Raw genomic sequence first — 13,586 nt, 5'->3', positions numbered from 1 at the left:
GACCAATCACTGGGACAGACTGTAGGAAAAAGTATGACTTAGATCCCAGGCTGGAGTCAAGGCCCTTCTGGTTCCTACATAAAGGCAAAGTGGCTGCCCCAGGCATCTCCTCCAGTGTCCTGGCGAGCCTGAGGTAGTCAGTCAGTCCTGTGGTTTCTCTCCATCAGTCCTGAGTCAGGCACATGACCAGACAGGGCTCCAACCCCACCCAGAGCTTACTGACCTCAGACTAACAGCCAAACTGGGATCTCTGCTCAGACCACAATTACATGATTCCACCAAGTGACTGACCCTCGCTAGGCTGACCTTAGCCAGGGTGGCTCCCTGTTGATCATGCCCGGCCAGAGTGGACTCCAGTCTTATCCATAGGACACTCCCCTAGATGTCAATCAAATAGCCACTAGCCTGGCTGACACCTGTTCTCTCTGTGTAACCAGTCAGACTGACTGATTCCATCCGGGGCGACCTCTTAGCCAGAGTGACCATTCTCACAGATCTCTAGTTAGCCCCAGCCCTGGGTCTCTAGGCCAGGCCCAGGTCAACTCCATCTCTTAGACAGTCTCAGCTCCGCCCCCAGCTCCCGGAGGGATAGGAACAGCCAATTCCTCCTGCCACGGCTTCAGCACCACCACAAGGGGGCGCCGATTACCACCATGCCTGCCCGGACTACCCTGACCAAACTGCATGAGGAGCTCAGCCTTTAGGAAATAGCGCTGTTGTTAGTCTTGTCTTACAGACCAAGAGTGTGAGACACTCAGGGGCCACACAGAAGCAATGTGCAGACGACACAAATTAAACCACCTGGCTGTACAGTGAGAGCAAACACAGACAAAATAAGATCCCGATTTGGTCTCTAACACCAGCCATGTCTCCCCAGACAACGCGGAGCAGCGTAGGATGAACCGCGATGGGCACTGTAAGAGGTGCAAGAATGATTAAGGGCAAGGGGTGGAGTTCAGTGAGAGGGGAGTTTTGTCTAGCACGTGTGAGGCCAACATGGGGAGGGGGGCTGGGGAGAAAAAGTTCTATCTTGCTTTGGGGGATTCCCACCGGGGAAAAGGTGAGGAAATGAAAGATAAGAAGGGCCAAGGTTATTGGGTTTGGAAAGGACACACGAAGAAAAGGAGTGTCGGCACAAAGGAAGCTACACCTAAACTAAGCCAGAACTCGGGCTGACTGACATGATGGGAAACCAGAAGCCGAGGCCAGTTCTTAGAAAGTCCTGGATGCCAGGATAAGGAGTTCCATCGCATTCCTAACTAGGGGACCCATAGGAGGTGCTGGAGCCGGGAACGCCTGGATTCTGGTCGTTCAAGCGGGGGGGGGGGGGGGGGGGGGGTGTTTTTTGTTTTTTTTCCCAGAATGCAACAGGTCAAGAGGAAGTAGGGACCAAGCTACCAAACGGTCTGAAGCCAGGTGTCAGATTAGCAAAAAAGGAGACCTGAAGTCTCATCCTGAATACAAACAGCACACACTCCAGTCAAGAGAGTATGTACATGCATGTGTATAGGCACATGTGCGCGCGCGTGCACACACACACACACTCATTCCCCAGCCCAACTCAAGTCCCTGAGGCACGCTCTAAGTTAGGCTGGGGACAGGGAACGAAGACAAGGTCCCTCTTTGGGCACCTCATCTCTGTAGAGAACTCTCAGAGAAGATAGATGGGGTGAATGCAGGACCCCAGTGCTTCCCCCAGCCTCAGCTCCAACTGGCCCAGCAACATTCCTTTGCTAATCTCCCCAATCTGGCCAGGCGGTTGCCTGAGCAACCGTCAACCACAATTTGGGAAGAAGGGGGATGGTTGGTTTATCCACATCCGGCACGCTCTGGGCCTGATGATGTCAGAGACCAGCAACTTCTGGAGAGGGGCCTGGGAGGGTCCCTCCAGGGGTCTCCCTCTGCCTATCTCTCTCTCCACCACCACCCCTGTGTGTGCGTGCGTGCGTGTGTGTGTGTGTGTGTGTGTGTGTGTGTGTATGTATGCGCGAGCGTGCGCATGCGCGTGTGCGTGTGTGTGTGTGTGTGTGTGTGTGTGTGTGTGTATGAGACCTACCTGTGAACCTAACAGGACCACTGGAACAAAAACACTCAACTACAGAACAGGAAATCTGCATCTTAGTCCTGCTGTGCCCCTGGGTCCCTTCATGACTTGGGGACATGTGACTTGCCTTCTCTGACCACAGTCAGGATGACCTCTCAGACCAACTGATTCCATCCAGGGTGACCTTAGACTGCATGACCCCTTCTCAATGATCTCTGGTCAGCTCGAGCCCTGGGTTTCTAGGCCAGGCCCAGTTCAGCTCCTCAACCATGAAATGGGAACAGGGGTTACGGCTCTGATTTCATTTGTGGGAGTTTACAATGGCCAGGTGTGGTAGTGCACTCCTCCGAGGCCAGTACTTGAGAGATGGACGAATGGGCATGAAGGTCGGCTATTTGGGATCATTATCAGGCCAGACTGGGCTACATGAGACCCTCTCGCAAATGAACCAATAGTAATAACAATACGAACAATAACGGGCGGTGTCCTCAGGGCATGGTGTACATAAGATGGCATGGGCATCTGCCAGCAAGGGCTCTCAAAAATACTGTAAAGTTGGTTCATGGAACATACCTGTGAGTAGAAATACATAGATGCATTCTGTGGTGGGTATGAGCCTGGGGGAGGTGGGTAGGAAGAGGGGTGTGTGTGTGTGTGTGTGTGTGTGTGTGTGGCAACAGCCTGTCCTCCTTTAGCCAGGGCAGACAAGGCGTGTGCTCTGGGCCTGCTGCACCTGCAGCCGTGTTTTCTGAAGACCCAGCGTAAACAGAGCTTGTTTGCAGTGAGATTCTCATTCCCTTTGTTTTGTCAACAAAACGTCCAGTTCCCAAGGGTAGCCCCAGAAGAAACAAAACTTCTCTAGGCAGAAAATAAATCCACAGTCTGGGACCTCACACTGCCAGGCACAACCCAATCATAGCCTAGGGACCCCACAGACAACCCAACAACAATGCCAGCCTAGTCCACCACTCCCCCAATCTTCTAGGTTACTGAACTCAACCCTGGATATTCTCATCTCACTTCCTCCCTTCCTGAAGTCATGGACTAGCTCTGATGCCTTTGAACCCCATCCCCAAGCCCTGTATACAGCAGATGGCCAACTGGGCCCAGACTTCTTAACACCAAGATCCCACCTGGTCTAACCTTGACCAACTACACTAAGTCAAGGATGTCACTATAGCCTAAGCCCTAACACATCCAAATGGAGGTCAGGGTCCCAGAACTGACTACCAGAGACCTGAGTAACTAAAAAAAAAAAGCACAGTAGGGCTGGCAGTAAAATATTCCTATAACCACAGAGAGTGCAGCAACCTAGGAGACCACCCAGGACTGGCCACAGGCTAAGAAAGCTGGAACCACCAAAGGAGCCAACACAGAGCCTAACAATGCCAACATCCTGCCATCTCCACTGAGTATGAGAGGAAGCCAGCTGTAGCTGAGGAACTCACAGTAGACCCTTTCCCATCTCTATGGCCCAACACAACAAATTCCAGAGTTGACGAGAGGGCTGATATATTGGCAGTCCAGGGCTAGACACCATGTATCGGAGTGGGAGTAAACTAAGATGTGTGCAGAAGTACAACGGCAGAACACAGAGATCCTCTGCAGGGCAAATGCCCTGAACCGCAGTCAGATAAAGACACCGCAGGCTAAAGCAGTGAAGGTGTGCGCAGGCTCCATGGAGAGGGAGGGTTGTGTCCCGCTGTGATGGGGTGTGCTGGAGATAGAGCACAACAGGCAAGACTCCCGCAATTTCTGTGCAAGGCTGCAGAGCACGTCACACACACAGCCCCCAGCACTGATACCCGTTAGGCATGGAAGTGGTCAGGGCAGTGCAGTGTGGAACCACATTCATCTCAGGTATATATCACCATATTGGGGGGGGGGGGTGGCAGAATGGAAGGTGGGAGGCTCCAACATAGGACCTGGTACAGAACAGAAACAGCCTCCAGGGATGGGTGAAAGGTGGCACAAAACTGAAGCACCCTGATGATGCCCTGTAGAGCCATGGATTTGGTTTCAAGAGCTCGGGGTCTGGAAGCTCGGCAGAGTGCTCACAACCTGGCAGCAAGCCATTTCCTCTCAATGGAAACATCTCCTTTTGGAGGGAGAAGAGAGGAGACAGTCACACAATCCAGCAGGCTCCAGAAGCTGGGGAAGTTACAGGATTCCCGAGACCTGCTCTGAGGTTATATAAGCAGCCACAGCTCCTGGAGGGAGAAGACTCTCTGCAAGCTGCCAGGGACAAGGCTTTCAGGAGAAAGTCCCTGTGCTGGGGTGGGCTTTTCCTAAATGCAGCTGCCTTTCAGGTACCGGTGTTTCTGAAAGGAAACCCACTAAACTCCGTGGGTTTCTACCAAGCTAGACTTGGGTAGAATTGTTTCTTTGGTCTGTGGAGTGAATAGTCAGTTGCTTGCGTCTCCCCAGGAAAAGTCAGGCAACACAACCCTACAGGGAACAGATGCATAACACGGCTGACTCTCCGGGTGGTAGTTCTATGCAGTTCGGAAGCAATGCAAAATCCAAGCTGCCCCAAGTTCAGCAAAAAGTGTCCAAGTTCTATGTGCAGTATGAAGCCGGGGGGAACTGCATTGAGGATGCACCAAGATATGACCCTCCCACGACTCTCCACAGAAAGCTGTCCACAGCCAGCACCTGGACACCTCCATTGTAACACACTCAGGGAAAGGCTAAGATGGCAGAGGCGTCTTCAGGGTAGCTGTGACGGGGCAGTGTGGAGGCTGGGTTGTTAGACTCATAGCCAGTGAAGCCGTGAGACAATGGAGCAATCAATGTATCCTGTATGTCTGAAACACGGGGTCAGCATGCAGAGGAACTGTGCCTACAAACAGGAGGGTCCACATGACCAGGGCAGTGCAGATGCCCTACTGCAAAAACTGCAGCACACTGGACGCCTACATGCAGGGTAGTGGCAGTAGGCCACGTGTCGGCAGTGAGCCGCCACATGAGATGCTGTGCCCAAAAGCCAGGTGAGTCTACACATCTGATTCAACAGACTGCTGGACAGTGTAAACGTGCAGAGAGGCTGTAGAGAGCCATGCACTGATCTCAGGTGCCATGCTGTGTGAGGGTTCTCCACCCAGACACCCGGAAAGAGTTGCCCTCTCAATGTAAGCCTGGTATCCGGCAGAACGAGGACCACACCATGGAAGAGAGCCGCAAGGAAAGTGCATGGCAGGACAGCTGCAGGATGCAGGCCCTGATCAGCGGGATGCTGCAAAAGTGGAGTACGCAGAAACCCTGGAAAAGTCCCACATCGCTGTAGCCCAGCGTCCCTGCAGTGGGCTCACATGGTTGCAGCCCAGCGTTCCTGAAGTGGGCTCACATCGCTGCAGCCCAGCATTCCTGAAGTGGGCTCACATAGCTGCGGCCCAGTATCCCTGCAGTAGCCCAGCATTCCTTAAGTGGGCTCATATCCCTGTAGCCCAACATCCCTGCAGTGGGCTCACATCGCTGCAGCCCAGCATTCCTGCAGTGGGCTCACATAGCTGTGGCCCAGTATCCCTGCAGTGAGCCCAGCATTCCTGAAGTGGGCTCACATGGCTGTAGCCCAACGTCCCTGCAGTGAGCTCACATAGGCTGAGTGGCAGAGCAGTACAGACACCAGGTCCAGAGACCCAGGCTACACTCATATGAGAAGGCCAGGGCTGAAACAGTGCCTCTGTCTACTGTGAGGCAGACATAGGTACACTGTGAAGGTGTTGTGGGCACACTGTAGAAGCCTCTTGGGGATAGATTGGTGGGGAGCCACTCAGCCACGCCTGCCTCCATTGCCCTGTGGGCTTCTGTCCACCATTACTCTCACCCTCCAACATCTTCCAGTGACTCTCCAAAGGCCCAGGATGAAGGCACTGCCACCCACAGGGCTGGTGATGCCAACCTCAGCATACGATCCAGGTATTCTATCTGACCGGGGTCTTTGAGGACTGGCAGGCCAACACAGATGTGAATTCTACTGAAAATCTTTTGGACAATTACACTGCATCCCCGGGCCCCCAGTCCAGGGTAGGGCAGTATGGGGTAGGACAAGAGAAAAGGACAGGGGGAGGGGCCCGTTGGTTTAAAGTCTGGCATAGGATGTGGGATAACAGGAGGTAGATGGGAGAGAAGAGCCTGCCCCAACAAGCCTGGATCCTCACTCCTCCCCATTCACCACCACCATCGCCTCTCCCCAGGCCTGGACTTCATCAGAAGTCAAGAACAAACTTTCTCGAGCACATAGGAGGCTTGCACACTTGCACACATTTAAGAATAATTCACACTTATATGGTGCTCTCTATGAACCAGGATGTGTTCTAGACTAAATTATGTCTAGATGCAAAAGCCATCACATCATCCTGGGTTCCGTGTAACATCTCCATCCTCATTTCCCAAGTGGAATCATCTCCATGGCCCAGAGAGGTCCTTTATTACCCAGATGTCACACAGCGAAAAACAGTGGAAACCAGGAGAACTCAGATGGTGTGGTCTCAGAGCCCCTGTTCCAACCCATGACATTCTAGGCGCAAACACACATTTACATACATGCATAACATAACAAGAAAAATACACACTCATGTTGTGAAGTAATCTTTTTATACACGGTGAAGATGTGTCACTCTGATTGGCTTAATGAAAAGCTGAATGGCCAATCACTAGGCAGGATTTCCAGGCCCAGAGGATGCTGGGAAGAAGGGTGGAGATGCCATGAGATACAGAGCAAGCAGCATGTGCATTACAAAGTAAAGGTGACTGAGCCACGTCAAAGAACATAGATTAAAAAGATATGGGTTAATGTAAGTTACAAGAGCTAGCTAGAAACAAGCCTAAGCTATCGGCCAAGCTTTCATAATTAATAATAAGTCTCTATGTCACGATTTGGGAGCTGGCTGGCAGGACAGAGAAAGACTCGCTATACACTTGCATAAACATGCACACATGCTCATGCTAAAAACACGCATCCCACTCTCTCAGCTGAGACTCACCCATGTCCAGACAGGCTTCTGTCACCTCCCACTTGCTGTCCCTCATCTGCCTACCGGCATCCCCCAGCTACCCCTCCAGCTCCACCTTCCCCATTGCCAGCCGTCTCATTCTCACAAGTATCGCCATCACCAGCTGCCTCCCCCAGCTGTGCCCTCAGCTGCCTCCCCCAGCTGTGCCCTCAGTTCCAGACCTGTCCCTCTGGCGTTGACTGAGGTCCTACCTATAGTATCCCCAATGCCGTGTGCCACGATTCCATCTCAGTGCTCTCTAGCTTTTGCCTTCAACTCTCAGCAATGGTGCCCCAACCCACCCCCACCCCAACTGCCTTTCTCTAGTCCCCTTTGGGTCCAATTCTAAGTCCTGGGCTTTGTGTGATGAGAATCTATTCAAGACTTCCCCTCTCCCCCAGAGTCACACAGGCATAGCATCTTCAGAGTTGGCACCACAGGGGTGCCCCACCACTTACCATGCTGCAGGCCATTTAAGGATGCTTATCAGCCTGCCACTGACAGCCCTCTGTACCCCAGGACCTCCCTTCACCCCCTCTAAGCCTTCCCTGGAGCATCCAAGGGTTCAAACCAATGCAAACACTCCATGAGCACCTAAGGGAACCAGAGATGACAAAACACCCAACTCAGCCCTCAGATGGCTTCCCACAAAAGAAGGGCAGCCTATGATCATGCAAGGCCTAGGAGAGAGAAGACCACCCCCACTGCCTGGTGGGGGCAGGGCAGCTTTACTGTGACAATGACGGTGGAGCTAGAGTGGAGGGAGAAGAGGGTCTCAGCAAAAGGCACAGAATGAGGAAAGGCAGAGACCTGGCAAAGGGCACAGCAGGCTCTAGGGGTCTGGACTATAAAGCAGAGGGGTAGGCGCAGAGTTTAGGGACAAGTGACACCGAGGAGGCCAGTTCCTAAAGAAAGGGCTGGCCAGGGAGGGCCTGAACTGCCATGTCAGGGTTGGGGTTTAGCCTTGGGAGCTGGGGAGACTTGAGGCAGAGTGGCAGCACACCATGACAGCCTTACAAAGGGCACTTTGGTCACAGGGCAGAGGAGAAGCTGCTGTGACAGGCACGGTGTGATGAAGGTTGTTGGGAGGGTGGAAGATGGGGCCAGTAGAACAGTGGTCTGCCCACACCAGCAGAGTCCAGGCCACACTAAAGTTCTGCCAGCCTTATCCTTTTAGACCAAAGCTTCTCAACCTCCTAATGCTGCAACCCTTTAACACAGTTCCTCATGCTGTGGTGACCCCCCCAACCATAAAATTATTTTCATTGCTACTTTATAACTGTAATTTTGCTGTTATGAATCGTAATGTAGATATCTGATATGCAGGTTGAGAGCCATTGTTTCAGACAAACACAGTCCATAGAACAGTCTACAAGCGTGAGAATGTCCCCTACTTGCCAACATGCTGACAATGTGTAACCGTTGAGGACTTGAAATTTGGCTAGTGCAACTGATTAACTAAATTAGTATTTTAATTAATTGTACCTAATTTAAATTTAGTAGCCGCATGTGAGTAAGAAGCCACCCCAGCAAGGAAAGAGCACTGTCGTCATCTCTGTGGAAGTTTCTATTGGATAAGGCGATTTGGACACGTGCCCGTGGGCCCACGGGGTCTGGAGGCACCAGCCTGCAGGTCTGAGCCACTCTCAGTACTCTCCTCTGTACACCCCAATATTCTCACACGCTGAGATCGGTGCACCTAACTCTGAGGCATCCAGAAACTCTGTACCATTCCAGGAATGAGAAGTTGTGGGTTTTCCAGGTGTCATAGCAGCTGTTTCTTCCCAACCCCAAACTCCGGTCTAGCCACACCAAGGTGACCAGAAGGCTTGGCACCCTGACACATTATGCATATGCCTTGTGCCCCTAGCCTCTGTTTCACACACATGCATAAACACACATGCCCCACTCTGGCTGCCCAGGTGGCAGGATCACACCTGTATGCATCTGGCTGCCTTCCCCACAGCCCCTACAATGGTGGCTTCTCTTCTCTCCAGCTCAGAGGCAGTCCCTCGGATCCAGGAGGAAGGCTATGGCCTCCTCTACCCAGACCACGATCGATCTGTGACTGAAGATTGAAGGTCTGCCTGCTTAACAGGGGCCCTCCTCCCATGTTCAGACTGACCGTTGAGACTCTATGCCTCGCCTCGCCAACGGTTGTCCAGATCACAAAAGGCTGGAACTCCCGGGACTGGACAAGCTGAGCCAGCTGCCAGGGGTGGGGCTAGGCTAGGGGGAAGCAACACCAGGAGTCTGCGGGGAGAGGCCCTCCTGCAAGAGCCCTCTCCCTTCAGTCTCTGCCAGGGACTCACCCTCTTTAACTCATAGCTCCCAGATGACACTTTCTGGACATGGCCTTTTCACAACGTAACACCATCCACCAGCAGAATTTTCCAGATTCTTACCAGGGGGGAAAAAAAAACCCAGTCTTCAATTCGGCGTTCAGTGGAGCCATTGCGCCCCCATCTGGCATCTCCAGCTCTGGATTTGACCCACTTGACTTCATTCATTCTTTTCTGCATTTTTTTTTAATACGATGTCAGTTGCCCTGGCTAGCATGGAATTCACGGTGCAACTCAGGCTGACCTCAAGCTTGCAATCAATCCTCCTGCCTCAGCCTCCCCAGTACTTCGATCCCAGGACTGAACTGTATCACCCAGCTTCATTCGTTCTTATACATCACATCCATTTATTCAGACTAAAGAGGCTCAGGCCTTGTACCTGGCACAAGTAACTGAAGGTCCACACTGACTTTCCTTACAGAGTTCCTGATCTGGTAAGGCTGACAGGACTAAGAGATTGTAATTACAATATCATATAAAAGTCCAATCAACTTCTACCTTCCCTTTCCTGAGAACAGAGAAAAACCAAGATAGGCTTCCAAGAGGAAGCTCACCAAACTAGGGACTCACATATGAAGATATGGAATCAGAGCATCCTGGGGAGAAAACACGGTTTGTAAACGGTATAGAGAAGACGTGGTGGGCAGTGGGGACTTTGGGACTTCTGGTGAATAAGGCTAACAAGAACATCTGATCCCAAAACAAGGTGAGGTGGGCCAGGTAGCCAGGGGCTAGAGCACTGTCAGGCCAAGAGGGAAAGACTTAACTCTGGAACTATTGGGGAGCTTCGAGGAGGATTTGAGGAGAGGTTTACAACGTGCATTTTAGGAAGAACTCTGGCGCAGTGGGAGGAAGAGGCCAGTGCCTTACTGCAGGTGGAAGATGGCTGAGAAAGGAGAGAAGGGAGAGGTGGGGAGGCACGGGATAGGACACTTCAAGACAAAAAGGGAAGCCACAAAGCATCTCCTGCCGCTCTAGCTGACCTAGCTGGGTGTGGAGGTCACCCTACAAGCCCAGCTGGGGACAGAATGGAGGATAGCAGCGTGCTTCCAGAAAACAGGGACCTCCCCTGACACCAGACACAGGCAGGAGGAAGCAGGGAAGTGTGGTATAGGATCCAGGTCACCCTCCTGGCTTCCTGCCTAGCCCCACTTTTCAGTCCCAGAAAGAAGTCTGGGCTGTCCTGACAAGCCCTCTGGGTACCTCTCGTCATTCCTACCATCCACAACTCCAGCGATCAAAAAGACAGATTGAGCCAGAGAACAATAGGATCAATCACTGGGCCAGGTTTGCACAGCTGAGAGACACCCTACACACACCCCCACGGGGTGACTAGGGAGGGTAGACAGGGGACTGGAACCACTCTCTAGACTGAGGACAGGGGACTTCCACCTCCCTTCTTCCCAGGGCTTCTCGATCAGTCTCTAATAGTAAAAGCTTCAAAAGTGCCAAGAACTTTCATAGTAAAGAGACTTATCCAAGGTCTCACACACACACGCACGCAAGCACGCAAGCACACACGCATGCACGCACACACATACACACACGCGCTCAGCGAGTAGCAGAGGCAAAATATGTAGGCATATTAACCCTGCCTACAAATATCTACCAAGTATCACACACAATCACAATTAATTCCATGAAGCAGATGGGGAAACTGAGGATGAGAATAACCTCAGTCTCCCAAACCTCAATCCTGATAGCCCACTGTCATGGCAATTGAGGCCCTGGTGTGTTCGCAAATCAAGGGAATGGGGTGGGGTGAGGAAGTACAGAGGGTTCGATCTCAAAGTGGGGGAAGGTTAGAAGGGTTGAGAAAAGTCTAAGAGGCAGGTTGCCTGGGTCATCCTCTCAGGGACCAGAAGGTCAAAACTGAAGCTGAATAGCAAGCCCCCAAAAGCTGCAGGGCAAGGCCAGGACCGCTCCGGGGAGGGGGGCGGGGCCGCGAACTAGAATCCCGGAGGCCCGCTGTCTGGGGCAGGCGGCCAGGAGTCTGACCCAGGGCCAGAGGCAGCAGCGCGTGTCACCGCTCTGCTTCCACCCGGGGCGGCTCCCTGCTACCCCACGCCGGGTGGCTGGAACCAGCTGAAGAGAAAGCCCTTGAAGAAAAGCCCTGGAAACACGCCCGTTGGAGAGGACGAGGCCTGGGGTCGAGGCCTCAGTAAGAGACTGTGGGCCACGCACATACACAAGCACACCGACACACCTTCCACACAACACACGATGCGATGCGCTCGCGGACGCACAGACACAGGCACTGGACATACACATTCAGACAGGCGAATGCACACACGCACGCACACACACACACACACACACACACACACACACACACACACACGCGCACACACCCTCGAAAGGATGCCAGACTCCAAAGCACACTCAAGCGTGTGATCACACCGCAGGTCAAGCGGGAGCCCCACGCACACATTCACACACACGTCCGCACGCGCGGGCCCGGCTGGTCGGGAGGCCGCACAAAGTTGCAAAGCAGACGCAGGCAGCGTCCCCGGAGACCGCGGCGTCCCCGGCGCCTCTGGCGAGCCACGAAGGGGACGCCGTCCCGCGGCCTCCAGCCAGGCCCTGCGGGGGCCCCCGACGCCGCAGCCCCGCCCGCAGCCGGGTGCGCCCCGCGGCCCTCCCCACCCGGGCGCCCCGCGGCCCTGGCGCCGCCTCGGATCAGCCGCCAGCCAGCGCCGCGCGGAACTTGCGAAACAACAAACGACCCGAAATGTCGGAGTCGGCGGCCACGGCCGCTTCTCTACCCCCTCCTTCCCTCGCCAGCCGCAGGGCGGCCCCAGGCTTCAAGGGACGCTACGGCGACAACTTGTTCCGGCCGGGTGCGCCACGCACACGCGCGCGCGCGATCATACACACTCACACATGCACACACACCCTCGGGTCCCGGCCACACTCGACCACGGCCCAGGAGCGCCCCACGCTCGCAGCGTTTCTAGCCACGCAGAGAACGGGTACCGACACTCTCACATCCACTCCAGACACGCTCCCCCACACGCATTCTCCCCACCCCTGGCATTCACTCGGACCCACACAGCACATCCCAAACACTCCCACAGGGACACTCGTGGACACAAGCGCACAGAGACAGGTTCCTACCCGTTCTCACGCCTGCACGCGCGCGCACACACACACTCACACACCACTCGTTCTTAGGCCCACACTCGAGAAAGATCCACAGAACCCTCGCGGCACACGCATAAAACAAACACGCGGGTTCTCGAAAACACCAACACTCCCTCCTGGGGAATACAAAAAAGCAACAAATGCAACACAGTGTCAGACGCAACTCCAGCCAAGCTACCGAAACTCAAATACACAACCCACTTGGCAGCACCGACAGACACCGACAGACACGAGCCAGAGCACACCCGGTGCCCCACGCAGGCAACACGCACGCCAGCACACTCGCAGCCGTGGCACATAAACAGCCTTAGCTTGCACACAAACTACGGACATAGCGGTCACAAACACTCGAAGCATACGACCGAGCATCCTGCACTCCTCACACGAGCGACGAGCCATCCCCGGCTCGAGGGATGAGCTCGGAGGGACCACGCGCGCTTACCTGAGGGAGTCTCGGTCTCCGGAGCGCAGAACTGGAAGGTGAGCGCCAGGACCAGAGCCTGAGCCCGGGCCATGGCTGGGGCGCCGCCGCCTCGGTCCTGGGGACCCACTGCTGGGAAGGCGACGCCACGGGAGCTGGAGTCCAAGCCCAAGGCGAGCGGGAGCCGTAGCGGAGCAGCGCCGCGCGGAGCGGGACTGGCGCCGAGTCCAGAGCGGGAGCCCGAGCGAGCGGGGCGCTGACGTCAGGGCCCCGGGCACGAGTTCCGCGGTCTCGAGGCGTCCCCTGCTGGCGGTGGTGTTCACTGCGGCCCGGGTCCCTGGGCCCTCCGGCCCCGGTGTGCCCTTCCCCCCACTCCGGCAACCCGTCGAGAAGACCCATTGGCGAGTGCCAGTATTCATATCAACATTCTCAGACAGCACATTTGCTGCCCACGGCTGAGACTGTGATCCGACTCTTGGTTCCTCTGTCCCCTCCGTTAACTTCTTTCTACCTTGGCCCTTCGGAATATACATTCCAACCTCCCTCCAATGACAGGGCACTCTTCAGCCTACCAAAAGAAAACGTTGTTGGATCTTTAGAATTCTAGCTTTTACATTCAGTAACATGAAATTTACCTCTCT

The 13,586-nt window shown here is 54.2% G+C and overlaps 1 protein-coding gene across 7 annotated transcripts in view; it reads right to left on the bottom strand.

Moving 5' to 3' along the window:
- Ptpru (protein tyrosine phosphatase receptor type U) overlaps positions 1 to 13,159 on the bottom strand; it is a 71,162-nt gene extending 58,003 nt beyond the window's left edge. For 4 of the 7 annotated variants that reach the window (XM_048434201.3, XM_048434203.3, XM_048434204.3 and 1 more), the window contains exon 1: positions 12,967 to 13,159. In XM_048434201.3, coding sequence (XP_048290158.3) covers positions 12,967 to 13,039 — 73 coding nt within the window. In that variant the 5' untranslated portion in view covers positions 13,040 to 13,159. The remainder of the gene's footprint in view (positions 1 to 12,966) is intronic. The other 3 variants (XM_048434205.3, XM_048434206.3, XM_048434207.3) reach the window with 1 other exon arrangement.
- Positions 13,160 to 13,586: the final 427 nt, after the last annotated feature.

This window comes from Myodes glareolus, chromosome 3, assembly GCF_982192425.1.
Source record: "Myodes glareolus chromosome 3, mMyoGla1.1, whole genome shotgun sequence".
NCBI classification, from domain to species: Eukaryota; Metazoa; Chordata; class Mammalia; order Rodentia; family Cricetidae; genus Myodes; species Myodes glareolus.
This window is presented reverse-complemented; position numbering and strand designations above follow the sequence as displayed.